We start from the raw sequence: 27,246 nt of genomic DNA on the forward strand, positions 1-27,246 counted from the left end.
GAAGATGAGGCGTAAAGTGTAAAGTATGAGTGAACAATGTGACGCGATTTTGCGGTGCGCTCAGAGCCAAGCCCCCGCGTGACTGGGAAGGTTATCCGAAGCATCTCTAAAGACGCGTCTTCAACACGCTGTAACGCACCCATATTGTTGATAGAACCCTCCGTAACTACATTAGGCGTCTTTCTAGGACGCCCCTGAATTCATCATGTGCTCCAAAGTGAGTTACATCCACGGCGAGAAGCGACCTACTGTGAACAGTCATAAATTCGTCTTCTTTCGTCAACTCTGGACTACCTAGAAATACATGGCTGGAAGAACATTTCTCTGGCTGTTGTCTGCTTTTTTCGCCTGCCACTATCTGACATGTTGCTCTGTGGAACTGCCACAGTTCGTACCGTCCTGCTTTTCACACGTTGATCTGGTGTGTGTGCGTCATACAATCGATACCGAGTTCACAAATCGCCTCCGGTGTGAGGCTTCTACACCTTTGATGTCTGCTGTGGAACGTACGTGTTGGACCACGTCGACCTGTTGGGTTTCAGGAACCTCATCAAACCGACCACAGGTGTGTTGATGGGTGATTCGCCGGTGAATAGGAACATGTCATAGAGCCATCCACCAAACGTGCATCCGAAGAAAGGCGCCACCATGGGGATCTATGAGGTTTGTAAGTGCACGGCGCCTGCGTTCGGGACAGATACAAACTCACCCAGAAGTAATGCCCGCCCGCAGTCCATACATGGGGGCCGTATCCCAGCATGTACGACATTAATCTCGGTCCGAAGTCTCGCGCAAGATTGATCGCATAGCCAGTTTCCCAGCCGCTGGTAGAGGGGGGCCAGTTAGCGGATACCTCAGCGAACGTGGCCCTCAGAGAACTTACAAGCAAGCACCAATTCCAAAAATAACGAAGAACAATCCCAGGGGCGTAAGATTACCAGCACCAAGGTTCCCGTCGTCCTTGAGCGCATAGATCAAGAACATCAGAAGAGCGCTGGCAATGAATTCGGAAAAGAACTGGCCCGTCCTGGTCATGAACGGCGCGGGATATGTGCAAAAGATGCCTGCGGTGGCAGTATCTGAATAGCCCGGCACTGTCCGAATGTTGGCTCCGCCTTCGAACACGTCGATGGCGGACTTGTAGTTGGCATAAACGACACCGGAGGCACACAATGCTCCCAGGACCTGAGCAACCATGTAAGTAGGGAATTTCCGCCACGGGAATTTCCGGAATACGCAGTTGGCAAAGGTGACGGCGGGGTTGAGATGTGCTCCTGATATGCCAGCCGTATAGACGCCCAGCATGACACCAAGCCTAGCCGCGTCAGTAGAGGCGGAAGCCGACGAGCGTAGTTTGACTCACCCCCAGCCCCAGGAGATAGATTGATAGTCACCCTTTGTGCCGCCACTCAAGACAACCTGAGCCACTACACCATCACCAAACATGATCAGGATGAAGACACCCATGAACTCCGAGAATGGCTCCCGCATGAAATGTCGGATCCGGCTCCAGGCGAGATCGGGTTCCGACTCGACGGCATCTTCTTGAGGGACTTTGTGGTCGACGAGCGGGCCATGCTCGGCGTATGCCGCCACACCGTCCACCGTGGTATGTCGGTATTCGTGTGGGGTGTGGAATATACCATGCTCGTTGTGGGTAGCAGGGGGCGTGGATGAGGGGGAGTCTTTCTCGAGGGCCATTATGCTAGGGTCCTTGGATTTGGGTGAAACCGCAGGAAGAGGGAAAGAAACAGAGGTAGGTCCCGTCTGGTCGCCAGCAATCCTTTTGTGTCAGCAAACCAAGACGGAGGCAAGCCAGACTCTTATGCCTTTGCCTGGGGTGCAGCACAAGTTCAGAACTAGTGCGTGATGTGCCATTGCATGGGCCAGCTCCAGGTCCGGAGGCGGGCGGATACGAGCCACTCATCTCGAAGTAATATTGGAGGCCGTTGACAACCAGTGGCGGAGGTGCATGCTTGGTGGAGAGTACCACGTACTATACATGCATCACGGCACGAATGGAAAGGCTGACGAGCAGCGTATGCCGATCGATTTCGGTCCACTCAGGCCGAAGGCAAGAGCGCGGAGAGGTCACCAATTGTGCCATCCGGAGTGTCTGGGGAGCCTTGTGACTAGTGACTGTGGCGAGTACCAGCCCAGGGTAGTGGTGACGCACTTGGCCAGCTGGGCACCCAGGAGAAGGAAGCACGGAGGAGGTACCTCGTTGCGACCTCCCTCAACACAGTAGGTCCTTGCCTCCCGTCCCTTGGGTAAGCCATAAACTGGCTAACGAGGGACTCGGGGCGAGTCAGACCGAGGCTGATATTCTCAGCTATCTCGACGTCTTTCTCCATTGAGGAACTTCATGCCCACTCCGGGCGTCGATAGCGTCGTATGGGATTAATCATCGCGACCCCTTCGCACAACCACAGGACACCTTTCACCACATATCGAGCCCAGATCTAGTATCACGCTGCTGGGAAGGTATAGAAATCCGAGCTGTGGTGAAATTTCGAAAAGGAGATCCAGGGCTCTAGTTTCGGCAGATCTACTATCGCCGAACGCTAATGTCCCCAGGTGCACGGGGATGTGCCTGGATACATACGTACGCAGCGCTCCAGTGTCTGAAACAGCACCTCATATCAGTGACCCAGGAGACTTCCCGGTCCTCGAAGGAGCGTGCCAATACGAGAACAAGGCATCGGCTATTGTCGACGTGAGTTCCAAAGGAGGGAGAAGAAGGAGCCAAGCTGCAGTGCCTCTCCGATGCTTCTTGGGAGGCAGCGATGACTGGGTACCCCGCCTAACGGGAAGGAACCTTGGAAGGGTCGACGAGGGTGCTGTATGTTCTTACACGCCACTCACACCTTCTCGGAAAAATATCCAGTACTCTTTGATGGACTCTCATCCGCCTCTGAACGTTTTCAGCTCAGCCTCCGCAATGTTGCCGTGAAAAGCCGCCGTCAATGGAGATTCGAACACGAGGTAGAGTTTGGCACTGAGCTGTCTCGCCGTGACTGGCTTTGCTGATGTTGCATTGGCCATGCCAGGACCCCCCCTTTGAGCGGCACGGGTCACAAATGGCTGGCCTGATGGGCATTAGTGTGCGGCAGTGGCACATCCATGCATGCATGACTGATGCGTGCTAATGCATCCGTCGTTCTTGTCGCCCGTTTTCCCCAGACCATGCTACAGTAGCTCATATTTCGCGCGTCTCGAATCCTGATCGGCATATAGTTGATTGCACAATGCAGGAGATATAGAGCTGTCTACTATCTTGGCTCTCTGGAGATTTGACTCGAAGGAGAACATCCACTTGGCTATTACCAGCTTATTCACGTGGGCTGCCACAGGGTCTCCGGACCCCCGGATTCCCACAGTCAGTGACTGTCACTGCGACTCGGGGGATGACATCCGAGCACAACTTCGATCGCTTCCGTAGGCATCGAATCCGGGGGCGAGAACTCTCTCGAGTCGCTTCCGAGCTTGTTGCACAATACCAGATGTTGCCGGAGCCCTTTACGTGGTCATGAAGGATGTTCGTTATCGGACCAGACACGGGCGGCACTGGCGGCGGCTGAGCAAGGAACTAGTATCATGATGTCGAGCGGAACAATGGTCGCTTCTAAGTAGCCGTGCACACGGGTGGCCAGATTCGATGAGAATCGTAAGCGATCACATCCCACCAAGTCGATTTTGACAGGTTTCCCGTTATAGGAGCAAGCCATACGGAGTAAGTGCGCTGGAGTCCTATAGCAGAAGACCATCCGAAGTTGCGTCTTACTTAGTCTGCTCTCATCGGAACCATGAAGCGATCGCGCGAGATCATCCCGTCCCTACGAGACCAGCACAGTGAAGGCCACGCAAGTGTAAGCATGAACGGGAGAGCAACGGTAAGGCATCCTTCTAGCCACTCACTCGAATTCCTACGCCTTACCTAGTCAATCATCCAGAGTTGCCGTTGGCATTTTCCGCAGACCTGGCTGTCTGGGAGGCGGGACTGGCAAGCCTTCGTAAAGCGCAATAGCTTGATCCGACACTCGTACACGGGCTCTCCTCCGTAAGCTCAAAACGGTGCTTGGATCAGGTCAAGTTAGGACATGTCTCTGGCCAATTACTCCAAGTGTAGGCAAGTTTTGATGGTTCTCATAGGGGAGCCCGAGGTAAAGTAGCTTGCGGCAAGGCTTTCACACTTTGGACATTCGAAGCTTGGCTTCCATATGCTCATGGACAAACCGGAACCAGGTTTGACGTCTACATGGGTCAATGCTTCAGTGCTGTGTTAATGAATCTGGAATAGCTTGATTGCGAGGAGACGCTCATCGGTTACTCCCGGCTAGGCGCCTATAAGGCCCATCTCCCCAGGATTATCGGGAGCCGCACAGAGCATCTGCAGCTGAGCATGTTGCAAAGCACCTAAACCACCCAGTAAATCAACAAGTGATGGAGCCGCTTCATTGGCTGTGCATAGGAGACACTCCGAGATGAGCCAAAAATACCTACATATCGGCCAAAAGCCGGTCTCTCCCACAGTCGGCTTACTCGGCAATGTCCCGTACGATTTGGAAGGGAAGAGAAAGGCGAAGGTGAACGTATGAGGGCAGCACAGCTCTTGGCATATCCAGCATGGGATTTTTGGTTGATAATTGCGCATGTGTGGGTTCGCACAGCAAGATTGGTCAGTTTGGCTGCGTACTGCAAAGGACAACATCCGCACTGCCTTCGTCACCGCCTTCACCATGTTGGATTGATGAGGCCCGGGAGCATCGGGGACATTTCCCTCCAGAATATCCATACTGACTTCTATTCGCATAAACAGCGCACAGCTATTCTTGAAGCCAGACACTGCGCACGGAACAATCAGAGCAACTGGCTCAGGCAGGTATGCCAGGCCAATGGCTTCTGTGTGTGCCATCGAGTTCAGTCACGTTGACCAAGGGGTTGGGAATTGCACTGCTCCTTGCGATGACGAGATCGACTTCACCTTAAGCACAAGCGGACTCAATCTAGATGCTTGTGCAACAACCGCAAATGCCATACCGAAGCTCTCGCCGTGGTTGCTGCGGCTGGCGCCCGATGCTGTTCCAGAAGTTGGCTTTAGGCACAGCTTGATTGTTAGCTGTTGCTCTGCTTCCTGCTTGGACATCCCTAGCCTGGATATGCTGTGTCGTTCACCGTGTTAGTCGGCCACCTGTCGAACGACGAAGGTGTGAGCATTGTGCCTCTGATGAAATGGGAGGGATTCGAAGTGACAGATGTCATGCCGGAGCTGAGGGTGCTTGGTGCCTAAAGGCATGCGCTCACCGGGCAAGACGACACTGCGCTCATGCATATGAACTCATGGATCTCGCAGTGGCTTCTCGCTATTGGACGTGGCGTTGCTCTTCCAGCTATTAAAGATCCAAAAGAGCAAACACAGCATCGGTGAGAAGCGCCGGAGAAGTGCCAAGCCCGGTGTTGTTTGCGATTTGTCTTTTGTCATTACAGCCCAGAATACCGGGGTTCGTCCATCTCTCAGCAGAATTTTGATAGTGTTTGGACCAGCGACGTCCCGGACAATACCCTGCATTACACCCCTTTTCAAGCCGGCCGAACCCCAAATTGAACGGTGATCGGGTGTTCGGCACTGATAGAGAGGTAAATTACCCCAAGAAACCAGACCGCCATAGCAGATACTGACGATGTTCCATGCAGGCGGGCTTTGGAGATGCAGTGTAATGCAAAACACGTGTATCGCCTTCTGCTCTGGTGATAGTCCGACACCCTTTTGAGTCGACAGTCATAAGACAGGCCATTGCCACTCGCGCCCTGGGCTCGTCACAAATGCTTTCGAAAGCAAGAATCCGCAATGTCGAGTCAAGATGCATCAGATTGCGAGAAGGACGTCATAGAAGACCAATTTGTCGCTGAACGCCGTCTCGGGGATCATGCACTGACCAAGAAGATCACGCACCCAGAACTTCATCGAGCCACAAGCACTTTGAGCCGCATCGCGTCACGTATAAGCACGCGAGAAGATATTGATCCCGGACCGCCACCGGATGGGGGTCTCAGAGCGTGGACTCAAGTTGCCATTGGCTTTACCGCCTGCTTCTGCACCTGGTAAGTATATCACATGGCGAGAGGTTAGCCTTATTATCCAGAGAAACTTACACTTCGCAGGGGATTCATCAATGCAAGCCTTCCCCACCTTCCGACGATTGTTCTCGTTGTCTTTCAGTCGATACTGGCGAGGCTAACAAATGTCCACAGTCTTTCGGGGTATTCCAGACCTACTATACCAGCGCACTGGGTGAACCACAGTCCACTATCTCCTGGGTAGGATCTGTGCAGTTATGGGTCGTCTTCTTCATGAGCGCATTCTCTGGTCGAGCACTCGACGCAGGCCTCCTCATTCCCACATTTGCTGTCGGATGTACGATCCAGCTCTTCGGGATCTTCATGACAAGTCTTTGTAAGGTGTTCTGGCAGCTCGTTCTCGCGCAAGGGATATGCACAGGGCTTGGAGCAGGTATATTCTTCACCCCAACAATGGGGCTTGTTACCACGTACTTCAAGAAAAGACGAGGGCTCGCTGTTGCCATCGTGTCTTCCGGTAACTCGGTGGGTAAGTCGTTCTGGTGTTCAAAATCGAAGAGTTCGTGCGTGAAGAGCACTTTTCGGACATTTCCCCTGCTTACTCTCACCCCACTTCCCGTCAATATGAGTTGCGTCCCTGACTTGTCCATAGGCGGCGCAGTATACCCCACTATCGTCCGGCAACTTTTGCCAAAGATCGGATTCGCGTGGACTATCCGGGTAGTGGGCTTCGTGAATCTGGTCCTTCTCGGGCTATGCCTGGCGTTCTTGCGACCGAGACTACCTCCTCGAAAGGCTGGTCCGCTCGTCGAATGGAAACCGTTCACCGAAGCGCCGTATGTCTGTGTTCTTGTGGGCATGTCATTCGTATTTGGGGGACTCTTCTTTTCCTACTATTATCTCGCCAGCTTCGGGCGCGACATCTTGCACATGAGCTATTCCGACTCGCTGACTTTGCTCATCATCTTCAATGGCGCAGGAGTCCCTGTCCGACTAGCGACAGGTTACATTGCCGATCGGTTCCTCGGGCCGCTGAACGCAGTGGTGCCACTCCTGTTCATCAACGCACTCTTTGCTCTCTGCTGGATTGCAGTGAAATCGCAAGCGGGCATGTATGTATTTGCGACATTTTACGGCTTCTCGGCGGGAGCTTTTCAGTGCTTAATGCCGACCGTGGTTACCAGTTTGAACAACGACCTGCAGCGGAATGGCATACGGATGGGCATGGCCTTTTCACTGTTCAGTTTTGCAGGGCTCGCTGGACCGCCCATAGGAGGCGCACTGCTCACAACCAATGGCGGGGGAAGGGGAGGATACCTGGTCGCGCAGCTGTGTCTCGGGATTTTGACGGCGGTAGGGGCTTCATTGATGTGCGCTGCCCGTGTGTACAAGGCAGGATGGAGTTTGAAAGTCAAGTGCTAGCGGCGTGCCGAACATGCTCTGACATTCCGTTCACTTCACCCTCACGAGCAACACGCGGCACCAACGCGTCAGACGAGGCGCGTAGATGACGTAATCTCTTGGCGGCTGCAATGCCAAACTCACCCACGCTGGAGAGTGTGTTGTCTCGCTATGAGATTTCCACACACATGACCATTTTCTCTTCATCGTCTGTAGGGCACGATTGTCCCTTGTCTCCAATATGGTCACTGGGTCTCCCTGACAAACTTACAGCCCAACGGATGTTCTCTTCATTCTAAGTGGAAAACATCCACAGAGATCCTCCCTGAAATGCCACACTATAGCCTGTCGTTGTAGACCGCGAGGTCGATCCCTTCTCCTTCGAAAAGACCATGCCCTCAGAGCGGGAAAAAGCAGACAACGTGAACGTGGTATCGCTAGGTCATTTGCGAATTTCCTTCTTCTAGTTCCACAGCTAGTTGGCACTCAGTCGCCTTTCGTTTCACCACGTGCTAGCTAGCTCAAACGGAGTCCTGCGCAATAGTATTGACGGACCTCGGAGCGTGAGGCTGGATCTGGCAGGTCGATGGGCAATGTAACTGAGTCTACTATGGAGAGCAATGTATATCAGCACTCTCTTCCACGCGGATATGCTTCGGACCCTGGGACTCTTCGTGCGTGGCGAGCTCCCATCTTCGTCTGCATCATGTCACTACCGTTGACAACACTACTGGTATTGTTGGCCTGGAGGTAAGAGACTGCCTTCTACCCCGTCAATTCACTATACTCACCAAACAGCGGCATCTCGGCAGGAAGCTCGCCCGCCCAAGGTCCGGAACCTTGCGACTCCATCTGGGTAGGATATCAATGTCAACCCCAGATCTCTCACTCTTGGGGCCAATATTCGCCCTACTTCAGGGTGCCTTCCGAGATTTCAGCCAAGATCCCGCATAATTGTGAAATTACGTCCGCGCAAATTCTCTCCCGTCATGGCGCCCGAGACCCGACCGCGTCAAAGACAAAAGTGTATAATGCCACGATCTCACAGATCAGAGCAAACGCGACGGCCTTCGTTGGCCCATCTGCTTTTCTCGTCAATTACTCGTACACCCTGGGCGCGGACCAGCTGACCACCTTCGGACAAGATCAAATGGTCAAGTCGGGCATCAAATTCTATACGCGGTACGCGTCACTGGCAAGGACAGTCGAGCCCTTCGTTCGCTCGTCCAGCGAGGACCGAGTTGTCGAATCAGCCACGAACTGGACGGAAGGATTTCACGCCGCTAAACTGGCAGACAAGTCTGCCGCCGACGGGGACCGATACCCCTATCCGATCGTTTTGCAGTACGAAGGAGATGGCTTCAACAATACCCTGAACCACGCCCTCTGCACCGAGTTCGAGAACGGCACATACAGCGACATTGGTGACGACGCTCAAGCCGCCTGGGCCAAGATCTTCATCCCGCCAATCCAAGCACGTCTCAATGCCGATTTGCCAGGCGCAAACCTCAGCATTGACCAGACCATCTATATGATGGATCTCTGCCCTTTCAACACGGTAGCGAACGAGAACGGCGATATTTCTCCCTTCTGCGCGCTCTTCACCGACCTCGAATGGGACCAATACTCCTACTACGAAACACTGGGCAAGTACTACGGCTATTCATACGGCAACCCCCTGGGCCCGACACAGGGCGTCGGGTTCGTCAACGAGCTCATCGCAAGGCTAACAAACACGCCCGTCCAAGACCACACGTCGACAAACCACACTCTGGACGACAGTCCCGCGACGTTTCCCCTCGGCCGAAAATTGTACGCTGATTTCAGCCACGACAACGACATGACCGCCATCTTCTCCGCGTTGGGGTTCTACAACGAAACCATGCCATTACCAAATTCCACGGTCGTCGAGCCTGAAGCTGCCTCCGGATACAGCGCATCGTGGACCGTCCCCTTCGCTGCCAGAGCGTATGTGGAAAAGATGCAATGCAAGGGCCAGCCAGAGGAGCTGGTGCGTGTGATCGTGAACGACCGTGTCCAGCCATTGACACAGTGCGGAGGCGATGAGCTGGGTCGGTGCTCACTGAGCGACTTCGTGTCAAGTCTGGGGTTCGCGAAGACGGGAGGAGATTGGGCTCAGTGTTTCGTCTGAGTGAAGTCGCTCTGGCGGACAGTCTCGTCGAGTCTCGACCACAATCGACAGTTTAGTTCACCTCATCCACCTAGTCCTTACTCCGTCTAGTGTAGTCTGTATCCCACGTCTTCAGAAGGGCGCATCAGCAAGCACTTCCGCTCACTTCACAGCATACACAGTACATACATACGCAGGCGGCATGTCTGGATCATCCCTGAATCAGTCTTGTCGGTGATACGACGTAAACAGAGTCTGTAGGGACCATGAGTCCGGGCACCTCGTGAACCATAGGTCCAGGGAGGCTGATACGTAGCTACTGTAGCTGCCAGGCCCACGCCAGGGAAAGCTTTCGAACCGGTAAGAGCGTAGCGTTTCCATCTCAGACACAATGCTGGTGGTCCCGCTGTTACACTGTTTGCTGAGGTCGAAAAGGGGGTGGAGAATGTATCTCTCTACGACCGTACCAGGTCCACGTGGTTCTGGGCTTCCCATTCCTTCATATCGCGCTTCTTCGATGATGGGTACCAACCAGAGCATCATCTCACACCTCGAGCCGGATGATATCGATAAAGGGCATTGTCTCAAGTACCTAGGTAGAGAGTCCAGTTTCCTCCTCTCGGACTCCTCCTACATGACCGGCAAGCTGTCTAACGCCCTAAGCACCGCCAAAGACCAAAAGGCTTTGGATATTGATTCCCCCAAATCCACGCTGACGTAGCATTTCTCGACCCCGATGCACGGGAAACTCAGCCACGGCCATGACGCTGATATGCCCGGCACTGACGCCCGCTTTAAGTAATAGCTGTAGCACCGCACAAAGCGTCTCGCCCGTGGCAAGCACATCGTCCACCACCACGACTGAGGCGCCCTTGGGGACGATATCCCGCTCCATCTCGATCCGCTTCTCTTTCCACTTTGTCGATGCCGAAGAGGAGATTTGGGATCGCTTCTCTTCCGACTGTGTAGATGCCAAAGACGAGATATGCGATCGGGGTTTGACGACGGACACCGTGGGAGGAGGCAGCTTGCCGGCTTCGCGGATGAGCACCAACGGCACATCGACCCGCGAGGCCAGCACCGACGCATAGACAAGCCCACCGGCCTCACAACATGCCACTGCGTCGACTTTGGCCCAATCGCCTGTGAAGTGGGTTTGCAGAAGAGACGCGCACAGCGCCAGGCCATCGGGCTGCTGGGAGATGTCGAGCACGTGGCGGAACTCGATGCCTCGGCGGGGGAAGTCGGGTATCGAGCGCACCATCTGGGCCAGTCGCTCCAGGTCTTCGTGGACGAAGGGAAGCAAGTAATCTTCGGCGAACGCCTTTGCCGCCTCGTCTCCAGCCGTGTCATTGTCGAAGGAGAAACTCGGGCGGGCGTCCGAGGAAGGCAAATTTGATCCACCACTATTGCTGTCATTGTTCTCTCTACTGTTCTGGTTGTTGTTGTCGCCATCGTACTTGCCGCCGTGACACCCTTGGCGAGCACGCCGCATTTGATCGCTAGCCTGGACGCGAACCTCCAGCAGTCTGCTGTCTGGCACCAAATGTGACAATGCTGCAACTGGGGCCTCGTCTCTCATTCCAGTGATCAGCAGCACGTCGACGTCCTCGGCGCCGTGTACCACTTCCAGAAAGTGTTTTTTGGGCAGCTGAGGATTTTGACGCACCCGTTCTTGGAAATATGTCGTCAACGCTGGCCGATGTTGTTCCTTGTAAGCACGGTCCCCAAGGAGGAAGTCCAGGTCGGCTCCGGTAGCCACGGCGTATTCTAGCTTGAGCGCGTCGCTGATGCTGACAGTCCGTGCTGTAAGGGTTTTGTTGGTACAGCTCGTGAACACGGAGACCCAGACATCGGCATAATAGTCCTTGCCGGCGCAGCTCTTGCCGGTGACAAGGATGATGAGCTTCGGTCCCGCCGGCGCTTTTGGGAGCGGGCAAGCATAAGCCAGCACATTGCGTGGGTCCAAGCTCCGTTTGAGCCGGGCCAGGCGCGCCCGGTTCGGTCCGAACGCGTGACCTGCCAGCGTTGCGTCTCTGGGATCTGGCCCAAGGTCGGCACCATAGACTCCAGTACTGAAGGACAACAAGTCCTCTGCGACATTGTAAACCCATTGCATAGCAGATCGTGCGGTTTCAGTGCCGTCTTTGTCGCGAGGCCAAACACCGGTTATCACACAGGCGAAGTCCCAGTCTCGACAGCCGAAGGCCGTGGCATCGGCCTCAACATCGTTGACTTCTCTGCCGCCCTGCAGCAGATGGAGATAGCACAGTGGCGATGGAGAAGTCTCGACGGCTGCCACCAAGCGCTCGGCGATCTTCATTCCTCCGATGCATTTTAAGAACAAACATCGCTTGAACGAGGAAGTCTTGCCTCTACCGTGACCACCGTGCATTCCAGACATGTACATCTCGGTCTCGAACAAACCGACGCTGTCCACAATTTTGGAGTCGACTTCCGGCCCCCACAAGTCACTTAGAGCCATATGCGTGCCTGTCACAAAGTTGTTCGTAGTCCTGGAAGATTCGTACGTGGTCATTCCAAGTTGCAGCTGATCAGCGTCCCAGAAAAGATAAGCGTCGGCAGAGCAAGTCCGGGGGAGTTCGCTAGCGACTAGTTTGTCAAAATCGCCGAGTCTCAGTTGAGCTTCGAATTTGTCGCTAAGCGGGACAACCCAGTTTCGAGTCATGTAGGTCGGAGCCGGGTAAGCCTTGAAGGTTACGCTGACCACGACGCCAAAGTTTGTCCCGGCGCCTTTCAATGCCCATAATAGGTCAGCTTCGTTTTCTCGGCGAACGGCACCTGCCGGCTGGTGCTGGCTTGGGACATGGCCGACGCTGAGGACCTCGCCAGAATCGACGCTGACCACAACAGCACCAACGATGGAGTCACACGCGAGCCCATGCAACCTAGCCAGATGCCCAATGCCGCCTTGTAGCCAGAGCCCGGCACCTACGGTTGGGCGGGCCCCCAGGGGCACTATCAGGCCAGCCTTCATGGTCTCGTGGACGATATCTCCTGTCTTGCAGCCGGCCTCGGCAACAACCAAAGAAATGGAGTCGAGATCGGAACCTCCTCTATCATCCCCCACCGCAAGAATGTGTACTTTGTCAAAAGCGCCCATGTCGACCGAGACAACGTTGGGCCAAAGACAGTGACCGCTATGACCCCCACCGATGACGGTCAGACTCACTCCGTGCTTCAGAGCCCATCGGACGCAGTGCTGGACATGTTGGATCTCCGTAGGTCTAACAACCGAGGCGGGGCGGTGGAGGCGAGCCTCTCGATTCTTAACTGTCTTATCGCCCTCAACCAGTGGCACCTGCGCCATCAGCTCCGGCAACGTGGTCGCATGTTTGGTAAAGGACACCATGAGGTCGGGAGCACTGAACACGAGGTGGTCTGGGCAAGCTTCCTCGCGGCGACCCAAGGTGCGGCACAGCTCACGCCACTTGACTCGGATAGGCTTGTCTGCGTCCACCTCCTGCATGACATATCCCGCGATGAAAGAAGCGAAAAGGTCCAGAACCTCGTCGTCATCCGCCACGCGGACGACGCCTGTGGGAAAAGAAACCGTCCGATGGTATACCAAACCGTCCAGGTGCAGGTCTCCGTCGCGGTGGAAAACTGTCACCATTCCACCCTCGGGGTCCTCCACAAGCATTTCCACCGCCCGTTCGACGTATCTGCGTTTGGGTTTCATGCCGTACATACTATGGCAGAATAGGATGACATCGTATTGTTCATCGTCGTCACTTGTCCCGCTATCTGTGCCGCCTTCATCTCCCAGGGTAAATGGAATCCGACGGATGTCGGGCAGGCTTTCTAGGCAGGGAAACGGGGACCCCGTCTCGGAGCCAGAGCAAAGCCATTCTTCCAATCCTGTGGCAAACAAGCCGTTAGGTTCGAATGCAGTGTATTTCTTGATCTTCCGTCTCAGATGGCCGGGCAGAGACCCCAGTACGCTCTTTGGGCCAGGTCCGATTTCTAGTGCCGAGATATGGGCACGCGAGTTGAAAAGCGGAGTGAGCAGAACTGAGAGTTGAGGGATGACGAAGTCTTGGTACGAGAGCCACCCGGAGCCCCGCACTAAAATGTCGAAGCCGGCGCTATACTGCTTGTCGGACAACGGCTGCTTGGCAGTTGCCGTGGCATTCTGCCTCAGGGCCCACTTTAGGGAGTCGAGCGTGGCCATTTCGTTTCGGCATGAAGAATGTGAGTCTGTACATTGCAAATGAAAGAGCTCAGCTAGATTTGTTTGTAGAAGTACCCGAAATCGCCCAAATACCGCGCAGGTTACACAGTCCTGGGCATTTTGCATTAGCGCGACCGTAGTGAGGCTCGGGGGGTGAAGCCACTGGCGCCTACCCTAAGCTCTTTCTAGACTAGCCTACTCAAATCTTGGCGGCAGCGCGAACATATCTATCTGCAGCTCCCTTTGCAAACCCGTCTTCCTTCTTTATTCTAGTGAGTGCACTCCAACGCGACCCCTACCTTTGGCGCCTTTGCTAATAATGATGACTAGGTGCACGGGCATTATCTGCGCGCGTGAGGCTACAGCCGATGCCAGATTTTTGCTAGGTATGTCCCCCCTTCACGTTGATCTGCTCTTGAAAGATGCTGACAGGTGCAGTTGAAAACTATACAACTGACCGCTCCTTGTGGACTTCGGTTCGCTTGGGAATCTTTGGAAAACACACCTTACCTTTTCATCAATATCGGCGCCTTGAGCGAAGATTTGGAGAAGAGATCATGGACACAACATCACATTGAGTTGAAAGACCCAGTTGTGGTGTGTGAAGTTGCTGTAGACAGGATGAAGAGAGAGGTAGTTAGACGAGACAACTACTCCCATCAAATGAAGGAAATATAGGCGAATGTACCTGATACTTTTCTCAGTAATGTTTGAACAGAGGCTTTACCAGAGAGACAATGCAGAGTTAGAGAGGCTCGAAGGACGCGTTCGATAAGAGAATGTCATTAAGCCCAATAACAGATAGTGCGTAGATGGAAACTTCGAACCGAATCTGTCAGTCAACATTCAGACCTCGCTCATAGGGCCGTCCGAGTAGGTGTTGTGTATTCGAGCTTGCTGGGAGCGACCATGAGGATAAATCATTCCAAACTTGTCTCCAAGCCAAACCACAACTTTTTGACTGCAACTCTCATCTACTGACACCTCAACATGCCATCCGCGCTCATCACAGGCGCTTCAGGCTTTCTGGGCCGGCAAGTCCTCAAGACCTTCTCAGACTCTGGCTGGGAAGCCACAGGCACAGGCTTCAGCCGCGCCTCAGGACCGATCCGCAAGGTCGACATCCAAGATGCCGAAGCCGTGACCCAACTCTTCGGTCAGGTCAAGTATGTACTCTACAGAGTCACTCCGTAGGAGGCTTAGAGCTTCGAGGCCTGCCTCCGCACCAAATCCAGGACTAACGACAGCTCAGACCTCAAGTCGTCGTCCACTGTACTGTAGAGCCCGCTTTGCTTTCACGTCTAACTCGCAGAAGACTCTGCGCTCCTCTGCGCAAACCTAGAAGTTTACAGCTAACCCGCAATGACCGAGCACAGGCGCCGCGGACAGACAACCCGACTCATGCACCAAGAACCCCGAAGCAGCACGTAAGCTCAACGTGACCGCGACGGAACTCCTCGCCGCCCGCGCGGCCGCCCAGGGCGCCTTCCTCATCTACATCTCGACCGACTACGTCTTCCCCGGCGTGCCGGGCCAAGCCCCCTACAAGACCTCGGACAAACCAGACCCGCCCAACGTCTACGGCCAGACTAAACTGGACGGCGAGACCGCTGTGCTCAAACATGAAAGCGGCACCACTGTCGTCCTCCGCGTGCCTGTCCTCTACGGGCCCACGGAGCCCAAAGAAAACAACGCAGAATCCGCGGTCAACATCTTGATGGATAGCCTGTGGAAGTCGCAGAAGGAGAAGGTGAAGATGGACGACTGGGCGATCCGGTATCCTACCAACATCGAGGACGTGGCTCGCATGTGCTTGGATATCGCGAAGCTGTATACCTCGTCCACGCACCCAGAGCGGTTGCCTCGGGTGCTGCAGTTTTCGAGCGAAGACCGCATGACGAAGTACGAGATCGTGCAGAAGTTCGCGGAGATCATGGGACTGCCTGTCGACGGCGTCGTGGCGGACAAAGATGGAGGCAAGCCCGGCCCGGACGGGACGATGAGGCCATATGATTGTCACCTTGATACGAATGAGTTGCAGGCGCTGGGGATCGATATTGGAACCGTGGATTTTGTGGCTTGGTGGAGGAGGTGGGTTGGTGCCTTTCGGCATTGAAGGAGATGCGCGGGAAGAGAAGATGGGAGCAGACAGACAGCAGAGAGGTGGCCGAACCTGCGGAAAGCTGTATTTGAAAATCTAACATACTGTTCTAGTCAAACACTACTGAGGAACAGGTCGATGATATGGGACGTGACTCGGGAGACAGAGCAAGCGGAGTGAGTGTCTCAGAGCAAAGCAAATTCGAGTTCAAAGCGGCCTGCCATCCTTCTTTCCGTCACTCTATCATCCACGATGATGCCTGTGCCTTGATTGTGGCGAGGAGTGTGTTTGTTTTTCCCTCAGCATGGCCTCCATGTCGTCTCGTCCGAGATACCGTGAGTTTTCGAGACAGGCTTTCATGACCTCCTCCAATTTATCAGGGTTCCGCTATCGAAGGAAAGCAAAATGGATTCACCCAAGTGAGAAATCCAGAAATCCAGCACAGGTAACGGGGTCATCAGGGACTAACCTGAACGGTAGCAGTTACTGGGCAGCCCAGACAGCGAGCGCCAGGACAGCAAAGTCAGCACCGGTGTCTTTGCTAACCGACCTAGACGAACCTAGTAGGTGGATAGTGAGGCCGTGGTCTAATTAGGGATCTCATGGATAGGAAAGTAGGAGGTTGAGTAGAAGCAAGTTTCAAATACTGATTACAACTGCTTGACCGCGTGGGTCGTTGGCTATTTCCTGAGCAACCATCCACAGCAGCACGGTGACGCAGTGGCTAGCAGGCAATCGCTCCGACAACACGTAGTGACTTGGATGTTGTTCATGTTGCCGAATGAAGTTGATGTTCGAGACAAATTTTACAACATCTTATCGATAGGGTGAACACTTGATGGGATGGACTTCCAAGAGGTCATTGGAGGCTTCTGGCCGAAGCGTCAAATCACGAGTCACTGTACACTCTGGATTGAGCTGGGAAGTAGCTAGATTCACCATAGTAGGGCCTATACGGTAATGCTCGCTTCACATCCCCTATCTGCAGGACCGATCATACAAAGGCCCGCTTGATGGCCCTGTCCAGATTACTTCTCTCGCTGTCAAGAGTGTTGTGTCGTTCCACGTGCAAGCACTGCCACTTTAGCCCGCTCCAAGCAAGAATAAGATTGAACACGCGGTCTCTGTCCGCAGGGTGTAATAGTATTGTGAGATCTGTGTCATCTAGGAACTTGAACTGCAACACCTCCGCATATCGGGAATGTAGGTGGCTGAGATTCTTTAGCGTCGAAGTGGACTGGACATCGATGGGATCGAGCTTGCGGATTTCGACAAAGGAGAAGAATGGCCAATTGCGCTCGGATCCGTCCTTTGTAGAGATGGTGAGGCATTTCCTGCCAACTGTGAGTTGACATTTCCCTTGGACACTGTCGTAGACTTTGAACGAATACGTCGATTTCAACTCCTTTGGTCGCATGCCTCGCTGGTCGTCATCCTTGTACTCAAATTCCTCGAAGCTCGCCTCCTTTGAGGCTGCCTTCTCCTGTAAGGTTAAGACAGCTAACTCTGCATGTGTTGGGATGTTCCAAAACACCCATCTCCAGTGCGACAGCAACAACCTATACTTCGGGAAGTTCGTAGCGAGTGGATATGTCAAAAAGAACGCACCGCCTGCAATGAACCAAACCAGTTTCATGCAGAACTCCATATCCGCGCACAATGAGATAAGCAGACAGCAGGAGAAGAAGAAGAGGGTCGCAAGGGTCAGGCTCGCTCGTTCCCAACGGTGGAAATTGACAAGAATCTCGAGAAGGTCGGCCAAGTCGCCTAGTTGCAGTTGGATAATGGGTCCGATCTCGTTGAGAAACTGTTCCAGCCAGTCATGCTGTCCGTGTCTTTGAATGAGTTCACCCCATGCCTGGACTCGCGCTTTGCGATCGATCGCTCTTCCAACACTCTCTCGTACCGTCCGTATAGAGGTTTCACGGAATCTGTTGCGTAAGGTAGAATAGATGACGTAGAAGTAGAAGTAAGCCACGATATACTGGGTGTACCACAAGACCAGATATAACGCAAGCCATTTCGCCGTTCGCCTTGGGTCTTTCCACATGTAGACGTGACGCACTTTGACGAGAAATGATTGCCATGGTGCGGAAGTGATCGCAATGCGCTCAATGATGCGGGCAAGGTCTTCCAGGTCGAGTGGTGGAGATGAGAAGTCATCAATGTACCCTGATGTGAAGTTGCGGGTATAGTAGAGGGCCATATAGCCAAGATACCTCTCCCACTCGAAGCGATCTCCCTTTTTGAATTGTGATTTGACTGGACGAGATACTGGACGCACAACTTTGACACGGGAGACGTGACGACTCAAGATCCAAGCTGTTTGTAGACTCTCCCTCTGCTCCTCGACTTTCTGTACGCGACCGTGCGCTTCGTCCAGTTCGGAGATCACATTTTCAATGTCCGAGGTATCGGACGCATTACTCGACACTGCTTGCGAGAAAGCATCATGGGCTTCAAGCAGGTCCTGGTCTTGGTCAAGCGTCAACAATGGGTGTTGCCTGCCGAGTTTCTCAGACGCCACATGTGTAGCTTTGCTTCTCATTATCCTCCTAGGATGGATGACGAGATACTTGGCGCTCTTGAGGTCATCTCGAATTGCTTCTCCAGTTGACCTCTGCCGCTTTTCCGATGCTTGTTTCAGGGCTTGCGCTGAGTCGAAAGCTGCATCGGCAAAGATGTCTTCTTCGTCGTCGGCAACGGCTCGAGGTTGAGCCGGAGAGAGCAATTGCTTAGTTTTCACTTTGGCCTTGTCTTTGGCGTGTTTGGCACTCTCGAATAGGTTGCCGATGTGATGCTCGGTCTCAGTCTGGCTATCGCGGTGACTGGAGGTCATTGCGAGCGACGTGTGGAGAAGGGACCTGGAATGGTCAGTGTAGAAAATCAAAGAGGTCGCGCCTTAAACTGAGAAGATGCATCATGGAGGCCATAGTGAGAGGGGAGCTGAATAACAAAGCTTCAACGGCGCCATCCTGCTTGGCTACTGTCTTTCAGGTTTTGTGAAAGCTAGAATGGACGTCAAGGGTAGTTCTGGAACAAATGATTGGCACGGTCTAAGAAGATGGAATCGGAAAGCGAGATCTCGTCAAGAACTAGGCAGATCGATGTGCGCACTCGCAGCCACTGACGACGATTAGCGAGAAAATCGGAATGTGCAAGCGAGGACAGCCACAAACACTTCGCCGTATTGCAGCGGTCATGCACTAAGCCAGCTGCGCAGGTTCCTCCACTTCCATTCGCGATCAATCAACATTCAATGCTCACTCCCACCACAGTTCAGCATCATCAGTAGCTAGAGTGGCTCCTGATCAGTAAGCGACTTGCACGCAGCCTCTGGTGCGTAGGATGCTTCCCAGGCCTTGTAGCTCTGGATTTCTTTTGCGGTAGGTTGGCTGCGGGGAGTAAATCCCATCTCTTCGTGAGGCTGTAATCACAACCATTTCTGCCGGACCTGGATGGGGAAAATTGTTCGGTCTTCACTGCTTGACATTGTGCGCTCATGAGAAGTTGATTATTTTTCGTCTCTGCCGTTCCGCTTGACACCTTTCTAGCTTCCCTTCACTTTGTCAAATCTGAAAGTTTTTGACCAGCCCATCCTTGAATCTTTGATGCTTGGACGAGCACCCGCCCTACCCTCAAGATGAGCGACAATCCCCCTCCAAAGAAGAAGTCCCGCTTCTTCGCGAATGGCATGAGCGTGGTTGATAACCTTCTGCGTCCACTTAAGAAACAGACTCGCAAAAACGGCGAAGGTGATCCAGGCTCCGCTGAGGCAGATGTCAACGGCCCTCCACGAGATGGTAATCCCTCATCCGACCAAGGTTCCCCTTTACTGTCCAACATTCGACCTGCTGCTCCCACGATCTTACCAGCACAAACGACAATAGCAAATGAGACTTCAGCGACTGGCAGTGCTCCTGGCCCACCAAGCGCGTTGCCACCTCGAGAACACCACGCACGCGGACAGAGCCCTTCACCACAGCGACACGCCCCAGATAGCGAAGCCGAGACCGAGGCTGAGTCAATCGCATCTCGTCGAGAAGATGAAGAAGATTGTGATGTGAGTGATGAAGAGAACACGAAGCCGAACCTTCACGTTCAGACACAACGACACCAGCGAAGACAAGCCATCTACGGCGCCGAGGCTCTTCTGCCACACGGCTCAAACGCTGGTGGACAACATAGTCTTCAGCCTTCAAGCTCCATCTACACTCCTCTTAGTGTCCCAGCACAAGGCCTCAATCCAGCCGGTCCTTCTGCCCTACCACCTCCTGGCAACAGCTACACATTTAGCGGCGTCCCTACAAACCCCAATGCCACCACAGCTGGAGGCCAGTTTCCCTTTAACTTCAGACTGACGCAAAATCTACGAATTCCTTCCACAATCCAGCAGGCGACCTACAACCCGTACCAACACCCCATTGGTTCCGGCTTGGCACGCATCGCTCTCCAAGCCGTCCACACTAATACCAGACCTCTGAATCACGCGCAACAAAGTCCGACAACAGCCAAACGTCCCATCCAGACAAATCTACCTAACGCACCTTATGTCGACATGGACCGCGATGAACACGGCCGACGGCTTCGAGAGTACCTGCCCCGGCCCACAGCCCACCACGGCATCGGCCACCCCTCTAAGAGCGTGGCTCCTCGCATTCGCAGGACAGACCCCGACTCCCTTATTCCCGAACACATGTACACGACGCCCAATCGCGTGGAGCGCGCCCAACAAGTCGCACGCATCAACCTCAAGCGCAAGCGTCCTGACACAATCCTCCCGCCAGCCAGCTACGTGTACCAGCGCACCGGGTCTCCGGACTTCAACATCTTCCACGGCCTGCTGCTCTACCCGGAACTGTGCTTCGCGCTGGCCGCCCACCTCCCAGTCAAGGACCTGATCTCTCTGTACGCCATCTCCAAGGACTTCCACGTGATTCTAGACACGCGCTTCACAACGGTGATCCTGAGGCAGGCGGTCTCCAAAGCCCCCGACTCGGCGCGCACGTTCATGTTCCGCAGCTACGCCCACCTCTGCCGCTCCGACCCAGCGGCCCGCATTGCGCACCCCAACGCGCAGCTCGCTGAGCAGGGTACGCCGCGCAAGATCCCCTCCTTCCGCTGGCTCAAGATGGTGCTCCACCGCGAGAAGGTGATCCACGAGCTGATGACCGTTTTTGCCGAGGACGGGGTCCCGCTGCCCGCCCGCTGCGCGCTCGCCCTGAAGAGACTGTGGTTCATGCTCGACATCCCGGACAACGCGCGCCGCATTGGCTTTGTGCACAACAAAACCCTCATGACGGATCTGGACCTTTACTTCTGCGCCTGCTTCATCACGAAGCTGGACATGCGCCTCAACGACCCGATCAGCGGCGAGAAGCGCGACGGGATGCGCAAGCTCTTGCTCGCGCAGCGCAGTTTCACGCGCATCCTCGGCGTCCTGAAGCGCGAGATTTGGACGACCCGATTCGACGTCCTGCGCGAGTGGGTGAGGATGAAGCACGTCGTCGTCGAGCCCGACGAGGCGGGTCTCGACATGTTCGGCGTGCCGGCCCGCGAAATCGGGCGCGGCAGGCTGGAATACTGGGGCCTGAAAACCGAGGAGGACGTCGGGCGCAAACTGCACGGCCTGTTGCGGCCCGATCAGCTGATCGTACGCGAGGCGATCAAGCGGGGCATGCGCTTCGAGAAGCACTACCTTCGGTTCTTGCTGTACGGGTACGTGGGGCCGGACACGCTAGAGGACTATGCGCCCAGAACGTACGGCCGGCGGATCAGAGAGATCCAGGACGATGAGTACGGCGTGGATGATCTCGTGGGTGGAGTGGCTGCGCTGGGGATGGGCGACGAGGGCTTCGATCCGTTGCTTGACCTGGGCCAGCCGAGGCAGACGAGTCCGTACACCATTGTCAAGGAGGCGACGAGTAGCGCGGAGGTGGCGATCCGGGCGCGCGAGGACGAGTTTCTCGACAAGTGCATCAGCTGGTGGGAGGAGGAGCGACGCGCGGTGCAGCTATCGAAGAAGCATGCAGGGTGAAAAATAACCGTCAGGGTGGTGAGACCGCACACCGCAATGACACCACGGTACCAAGATCTCCGAAAGCAAGGCGAAGCGAGCCATGGCGAGGCATGGAGATGGGATCAGACACTTGACGTATTGGTGAGACACCGAAACTTCATCTCTCTAATTGGGGAACACGCGTCATGCGGCACGAAGCGTTGCTTGCTGGGATCGGGGTCACAACGTTGAGTCTGGCCACGTTGGGACCAAGCCTAGAGCGAGGCGCAGAGAAATTTATTGTCGTTGGTATGTAGGTACTGGTACCCCGTAGTGGTGGTAGTATTGGTGGAGGTATTGGGACTACTAGGAACGATATCAAGTACTGTGTTCCGCACTCCATACTGTGGTAGTAATACACATGGGTTGGTCCCGAGTCATAAGTCCTGATTCTTGGATCCTGATTACTACGGAGGATTCTTCCCCCGCCCGCTCTGATAAACGCCTAGACGTCTACTCCGTACCTAGGTGGCAGATGGATTTCCAAATCTAATATACTCGCACAGTGCGCGGGCTGGACTGTCCGAATCTCACTCCATGCAGTTTTTCTGTAACGACCTCTTGCCACGAGATGACTTCCCAGGACGAGTTGAGGTCCAAACACAGGGCGGTGGGAGGAACCTAGGTTGTTGGAGTGTCACATTGCCACGGGGACGATGATAGAGACATTACTCTCCTTACGCAGACTGTCGGTGTTATGGTATGAGTTCCTCTCCTGCTTTGATATGCCGGATTTCCCCTTCACGGCCATCGAGCAGGCGGTCCGCAATGATGTTGACTGACTAGCGGATGACCGAGGGATATCAGATAGGATCTGGTACATTGGTGTGCTTGCCCTTTGTGCTGTTCGTTGTTGTCCAGGCGCGGCTTCGTGTGAATAAGTGAATAGCCGTAGCAAGGATTGTGCTGTTTGATGCTTGACCTTGTCATCAAGATCGCCTTGTGTTCGGCGGGTTCAGTTCTGGGAGAGACCTCATCTGACCATCTCGTGGTTGTCAGTTATCGGACTTGGCTCGTTCAGTAGTCTACCCTGGGAGCTCAAGGGCGGCCGCTGCACTCCGTACCGCTGGTCCTTAGCGTCCGGCCGTGCTGAAATGGTTGAGTCAGCTTCGCTATGAGGCATGATCGAATTGGTGTTCCAGCTGATACAAGTATGGACATAGTGAGCAAGGCTTCCTGTGTAGGGTGGTAGCGGATCTGTCGATCTCATGTCGCTTCCTCCGATGAATCCTACACCAGGGCACTGCGTACTTCGGACTGACCTCCAAATTAGGATGAAAACTTCGAGATGCCCTCCTTCCGCTCAGTCGAAGCTCGTCATGCTCGAGCTATGCCGCCGCTACGGCTGTGATACACCGCCAACCTCGGAATCCAGGTTGCCTTGCCCTCCAACCACTGTCGTACCCTCCGAGGACACGACTGTTTTGGAATCAATCGGCCGAGGTGAAACTTGAGACCCTTCAATTGGGGTCGGTATCCAGTCGCCTGGCAATTCTTGTCGAGGACCCCAACGTTCGTCTCCTGGAGCTTCCACTGGCGTCATCACCGAGGAGGCGATCTCTTGAGGAATGGCTGCGTGCATCTCCATAGCCGGTTTCTTTTCGTTCTGTGGTAGCTCGGAGTAGGGCGGTGCAGGAGGCTGAGATTTATTTTCCAGAGCTCTTTTGGCTTCCGTGTCTGCTCTCTTCCTTCGATTGCCTCGAATGACCAAGAATACCAACAGGGCAATAAGTCCTAGGCCCGCTACGGCTGCAGCCACGGCGATACCGGCTTTGGCTCCTCCAGATAGACCTGTATTATTACTGCTGGCATCGGTGTCCGCGGTTGAGCCAGTAGGATTTGGTGCTCCATTTGCAACGACAGAAGGCACCGCGGAAGTGGCGACTGCTAGGTCCTGACAATCGACAGAGAATTGACTGACGTTCGTCGCTGTCATACAGTCGGAGAAAGGAGCAATAAATAGGGTGGTAGAACTGCAGAAGGCCACATCGCTGCCGTAAACCGTAACTGTGGGTATATTAATAGGGCTGGCTCTTTATCTCTGCCCGCTCCCACTTACCTGCACAAGTTTGGTCAAGACTTGTGACCATGTAGCTGAGAAATCCCTGTACGTTTGTCGGGAACGGTGTACATGTTCCATCGTCGGGACCTGTCTTCCAGCCCTGGAATTTCTGGCATGCATTGTCCGAGTAGAAGGTGATATTCGACAAGGCAGTGACCCGGCGGAGGTCGAATGCACACCACGCGACAGCGCCAGCAAGGCTGAGGAGCTTCATACTTTCTAGCAACGACACAGTCCTTAAGACATACGAGACTCGAAGAGCAAACAAAGAGAGTATTCCGTAAGTATCTCAAATGTATTGTTGCTCGCGGATCAGTCGAAGAAATGTAAACCAACCGGCGGTGTGGGTGGGACAGAGGGACTTTTGGGTCTCTGGCAAACCCCGAGAACGGCGAGGCTAGAGAGCTCTGCAACGACGCAATTGCCCATGGGATGTCAGACGGAGGAGTGAAAGATAGCGCCCAAGCACTGAGGCTGATGTCGTGAGCGGAGCGCGACACGAGTCAAGGGAGATTTGAGATCAGCTAGGGCTGATCCTCCGTCTTCGTGTCATGTTTCCGCTCAGAACCCAAAGGGCTAGACGTGCGCTGCGACGCCGACGTGGCTCGGCTTGCTGTGGGAGCAGCTGTCGAATTTCCATAGTGTAACAAGCAATCGGCCAATGCCATCAGCGGCTAGCAATGGTTGCCAACCGGGGCCGAGGCCATTACTCGTTCTCTACGGAGTAGTGGTTTCATGAAGACCGGCGCACGGTGAAGGTGAAAATCAATTGACAAGTTGAATATTCCGCACGACCGACAAAGACGACGGAACAACGAAGCCGCCGCCGCTGGGTCGTACAGTACTTGCCTCGTTTAGTAGTCGGTTGCTACCAGCACCGCCAGCATGGATGCGTTGCGTCAGCTTGACTGGTCAGAAACATCAGGAGGCATCGTTGATGAACACAGGGCAATTTCGCTAGCACGGCTAGCTACTTAAGCATTTCAGGTAGCTCGGCACAGGGGCGTGACTTCCATCCATGATCAGCCCTACCACTGCAGCGTCTCCATATGTATGTGCAAAATGGAAAAGAGTCATATGGATCAGGACTGGTCCTGGCGATCGGAGACCGAGCTGATAATTTCAAGCAGCAACCTGAAGCTCCGAAGCTGCCACGAACCTAGAAAAACTCAGTCGGGACGTCAAACTCTGGGTCCCGGTTGGAAAGGCATAGGGGCACCCAGATGCGGCTGATGTTTCGTGTCCTCTTGGGTCTGACCTGGCCAGCCTCATTAGCTGTCCGCCTCCCTGCTTAATGATTACAACATGGTGGTCTTACGGATCCAGTGATCTGGCGAGCTTGGCAGGAGCAGGGCAGGGCAGGGGCCTCATCTTCGGCCGTAGCAAACGAATCACTCCAGGAAAGCACAGGGGTGGCCAGCTTCGGCGCGTCGCTTTTCAGCCTCATTGTTTCCGGGGTTGATGAAGGATCCATCCTTCCAAGGTCCTCCAAAGCATGTCGGTGAACGCACTTTGCCCCACGCCGCGTGCAACCAGTAAGCCAGGTGGAATATGGAGCCAGACTTCGTCTACGACCTGATGGGCACCCTTTTTTGAACCCATTCTCGAAACGCCCAAGATGCAGACAATCGTCGGGTATCAAGATCGTGACCCTTTCCCTTCCCGAGAACAAAAGACCTAACGCCACGCTTGATGCTTCGAACCCATGCCCCGACGGATTTATAACGCCGCGGAATTCCCCTCGAGCACGGCTTTGGCAAACGGTGTGTTGCCAGAGTCCGCTATTCTTCCACCAATCACTTCGCCAAGGCTTTCAACGAGTTTGGCTCGCATGTTGGCAGCAGAGGCCTCTGAATGTCCATTCATCATCGGGATATCATCGTCCACCAGTGTCCGCAGAGCAATCAGAATTGCGGTAACCACTTTTTCTGCTTCGGCCTTCTTCACGCTACCTTCTTGAATATCATCTTCCAGGAGCTGACCGTAGACTTTGATATTCGGCAGAATGAGCTGGCGGACCACTTCCGCGCCGCCCACGGCTTTCAATCCGAGGATGGCGCCGTAGTGGCTTCCGTACGGTTTCTTGGGGTCGAGGAAGGTCTTCAGACACGACCGTGCTAGCCGAGGTTTGAGATTATGTGAGTATTTGGCGTATCTGTTGCAGAGATGGCCCAGCAGAGCCGCAGCTAGATCCCGCAGGTCGTAGTGATCGAGTGCACCTATGCCTGTGCCCAATGTTCGTCCGATCAAGCAGGTCAATACGGGAGGCACCATCGATGCCACCTGTTCGTCTGTCAGTTATATATGACGTTGCCCTTCCTCGAATACATACGTATGGTGTCAGGTTGAGCTTCTCATTCCTTGTCAACGCGTCCGTGACCAGCATCATCTGAGTCAACACAAACAGATCTTTCAAGTTATGCGTGACCTTTTCTGCGACGAATTGTACAAAGTATGGCACCAGCTGGTGTAGGCCTGGATCTTCTTTCAGGCTGGCCAGCCCCGCCGTGCGATATTCCAGTTGCGTCTCATCCAGGACCGACGAGCAGACCTTCTCAAAGTACAACTGTAGTTCTTTGGAGAGGATATGTTTGACCTGAGGTTTTGTGGTAGTATTATCTGCGCCACTCATGGCAGCCAGCGCGTGATTCGCGTTCGGTCCTTTCGGTACGAGTTCGAGATTTCGCGCTTCAGTCGACGTCGGGTTTTGAGGTATTGAGGGTTGGACGCCTTCGACGGCAAGCCAGTGCGCTGTGGTCCGGGTCAGATTGGGCTCACCACAACGATAAAGAGCAATCTCTCACCTGTGAATGTCATTTCCCTGGGTACTTTCGGTAGCGGCGCGTTGATAAGCTTCTCGAAGTCCATCTCCTCATCCTCGACGTAGTACAGCGGTTGCCCGGGACCCAGTGACGCCTGGCCATACTTCAGCGGCCTGGTAGATTCGTAGCCGTAGAGCGGTTCGATGTCCAGCACGCGAAGGGCTTGCGATATATCTTGCGACCAGAGAATCGTGCGGCGGGCATGTTTCATGAACTTGAGGGCTTCTTGGAGGACTTGCGAGATGCGGTACTCCACATCGCGGCAGAGCGACGTGTTGACTTCCTTGTTGAAGTTGTAAATTCCGACAGATTCGGCGACATCTTTGACGGTGTCTTGACCCCAGAGAGTCATTGCTGCACCGATTCAGAGGAGTGAGCGGCGGTCGCGCTGAGACAGG

General features: G+C 54.3%; 9 protein-coding genes across 9 annotated transcripts; 4 read left to right on the forward strand and 5 right to left on the reverse strand.

Moving 5' to 3' along the window:
* Window positions 1-479: 479 nt before the first annotated feature.
* On the reverse strand, window positions 480-1,701 carry A1O7_04588 (aquaglyceroporin like protein, other eukaryote; the record flags this gene model as incomplete). The annotated part of the gene is made up of 4 exons (XM_007758599.1): window positions 480-656; window positions 710-824; window positions 884-1,315; window positions 1,364-1,701. The coding sequence occupies 4 exons, from the start codon at window positions 1,699-1,701 to the stop codon at window positions 480-482; spliced, it is 1,062 nt and encodes a 353-aa protein (XP_007756789.1).
* Window positions 1,702-5,848: 4,147 nt separating this feature from the next.
* Window positions 5,849-7,500, forward strand: A1O7_04589 (uncharacterized protein; the record flags this gene model as incomplete). The annotated part of the gene is made up of 4 exons (XM_007758600.1): window positions 5,849-6,102; window positions 6,163-6,202; window positions 6,253-6,607; window positions 6,731-7,500. 4 exons carry the CDS (start codon window positions 5,849-5,851, stop codon window positions 7,498-7,500), a joined length of 1,419 nt encoding a protein of 472 aa, XP_007756790.1.
* Window positions 7,501-8,185: 685 nt separating this feature from the next.
* On the forward strand, window positions 8,186-9,631 carry A1O7_04590 (3-phytase; the record flags this gene model as incomplete). Its single annotated transcript, XM_007758601.1, has 2 exons — window positions 8,186-8,229; window positions 8,278-9,631. 2 exons carry the CDS (start codon window positions 8,186-8,188, stop codon window positions 9,629-9,631), a joined length of 1,398 nt encoding a protein of 465 aa, XP_007756791.1.
* Window positions 9,632-10,268: 637 nt separating this feature from the next.
* On the reverse strand, window positions 10,269-13,805 carry A1O7_04591 (uncharacterized protein; the record flags this gene model as incomplete). The annotated part of the gene is made up of 1 exon (XM_007758602.1): window positions 10,269-13,805. The coding sequence occupies one exon, from the start codon at window positions 13,803-13,805 to the stop codon at window positions 10,269-10,271; it is 3,537 nt and encodes a 1,178-aa protein (XP_007756792.1).
* Window positions 13,806-14,795: 990 nt separating this feature from the next.
* On the forward strand, window positions 14,796-15,921 carry A1O7_04592 (dTDP-4-dehydrorhamnose reductase; the record flags this gene model as incomplete). The annotated part of the gene is made up of 3 exons (XM_007758603.1): window positions 14,796-14,971; window positions 15,058-15,077; window positions 15,182-15,921. 3 exons carry the CDS (start codon window positions 14,796-14,798, stop codon window positions 15,919-15,921), a joined length of 936 nt encoding a protein of 311 aa, XP_007756793.1.
* A 979-nt stretch (window positions 15,922-16,900) lies between these two features.
* On the reverse strand, window positions 16,901-18,745 carry A1O7_04593 (uncharacterized protein; the record flags this gene model as incomplete). Its single annotated transcript, XM_007758604.1, has 1 exon — window positions 16,901-18,745. The coding sequence occupies one exon, from the start codon at window positions 18,743-18,745 to the stop codon at window positions 16,901-16,903; it is 1,845 nt and encodes a 614-aa protein (XP_007756794.1).
* Window positions 18,746-19,549: 804 nt separating this feature from the next.
* Window positions 19,550-21,943, forward strand: A1O7_04594 (uncharacterized protein; the record flags this gene model as incomplete). Its single annotated transcript, XM_007758605.1, has 1 exon — window positions 19,550-21,943. The coding sequence occupies one exon, from the start codon at window positions 19,550-19,552 to the stop codon at window positions 21,941-21,943; it is 2,394 nt and encodes a 797-aa protein (XP_007756795.1).
* A 1,360-nt stretch (window positions 21,944-23,303) lies between these two features.
* Window positions 23,304-24,240, reverse strand: A1O7_04595 (uncharacterized protein; the record flags this gene model as incomplete). The annotated part of the gene is made up of 2 exons (XM_007758606.1): window positions 23,304-23,971; window positions 24,024-24,240. The coding sequence occupies 2 exons, from the start codon at window positions 24,238-24,240 to the stop codon at window positions 23,304-23,306; spliced, it is 885 nt and encodes a 294-aa protein (XP_007756796.1).
* Window positions 24,241-25,745: 1,505 nt separating this feature from the next.
* A1O7_04596 (transcription initiation factor TFIID subunit 6) lies at window positions 25,746-27,200 on the reverse strand (the record flags this gene model as incomplete). Its single annotated transcript, XM_007758607.1, has 3 exons — window positions 25,746-26,309; window positions 26,359-26,777; window positions 26,831-27,200. 3 exons carry the CDS (start codon window positions 27,198-27,200, stop codon window positions 25,746-25,748), a joined length of 1,353 nt encoding a protein of 450 aa, XP_007756797.1.
* Window positions 27,201-27,246: the final 46 nt, after the last annotated feature.

The sequence above is a fragment of the Cladophialophora yegresii genome, assembly GCF_000585515.1.
Source record: "Cladophialophora yegresii CBS 114405 chromosome Unknown aczIN-supercont1.3, whole genome shotgun sequence".
In the NCBI taxonomy this organism is placed as follows: Eukaryota; Fungi; Ascomycota; class Eurotiomycetes; order Chaetothyriales; family Herpotrichiellaceae; genus Cladophialophora; species Cladophialophora yegresii.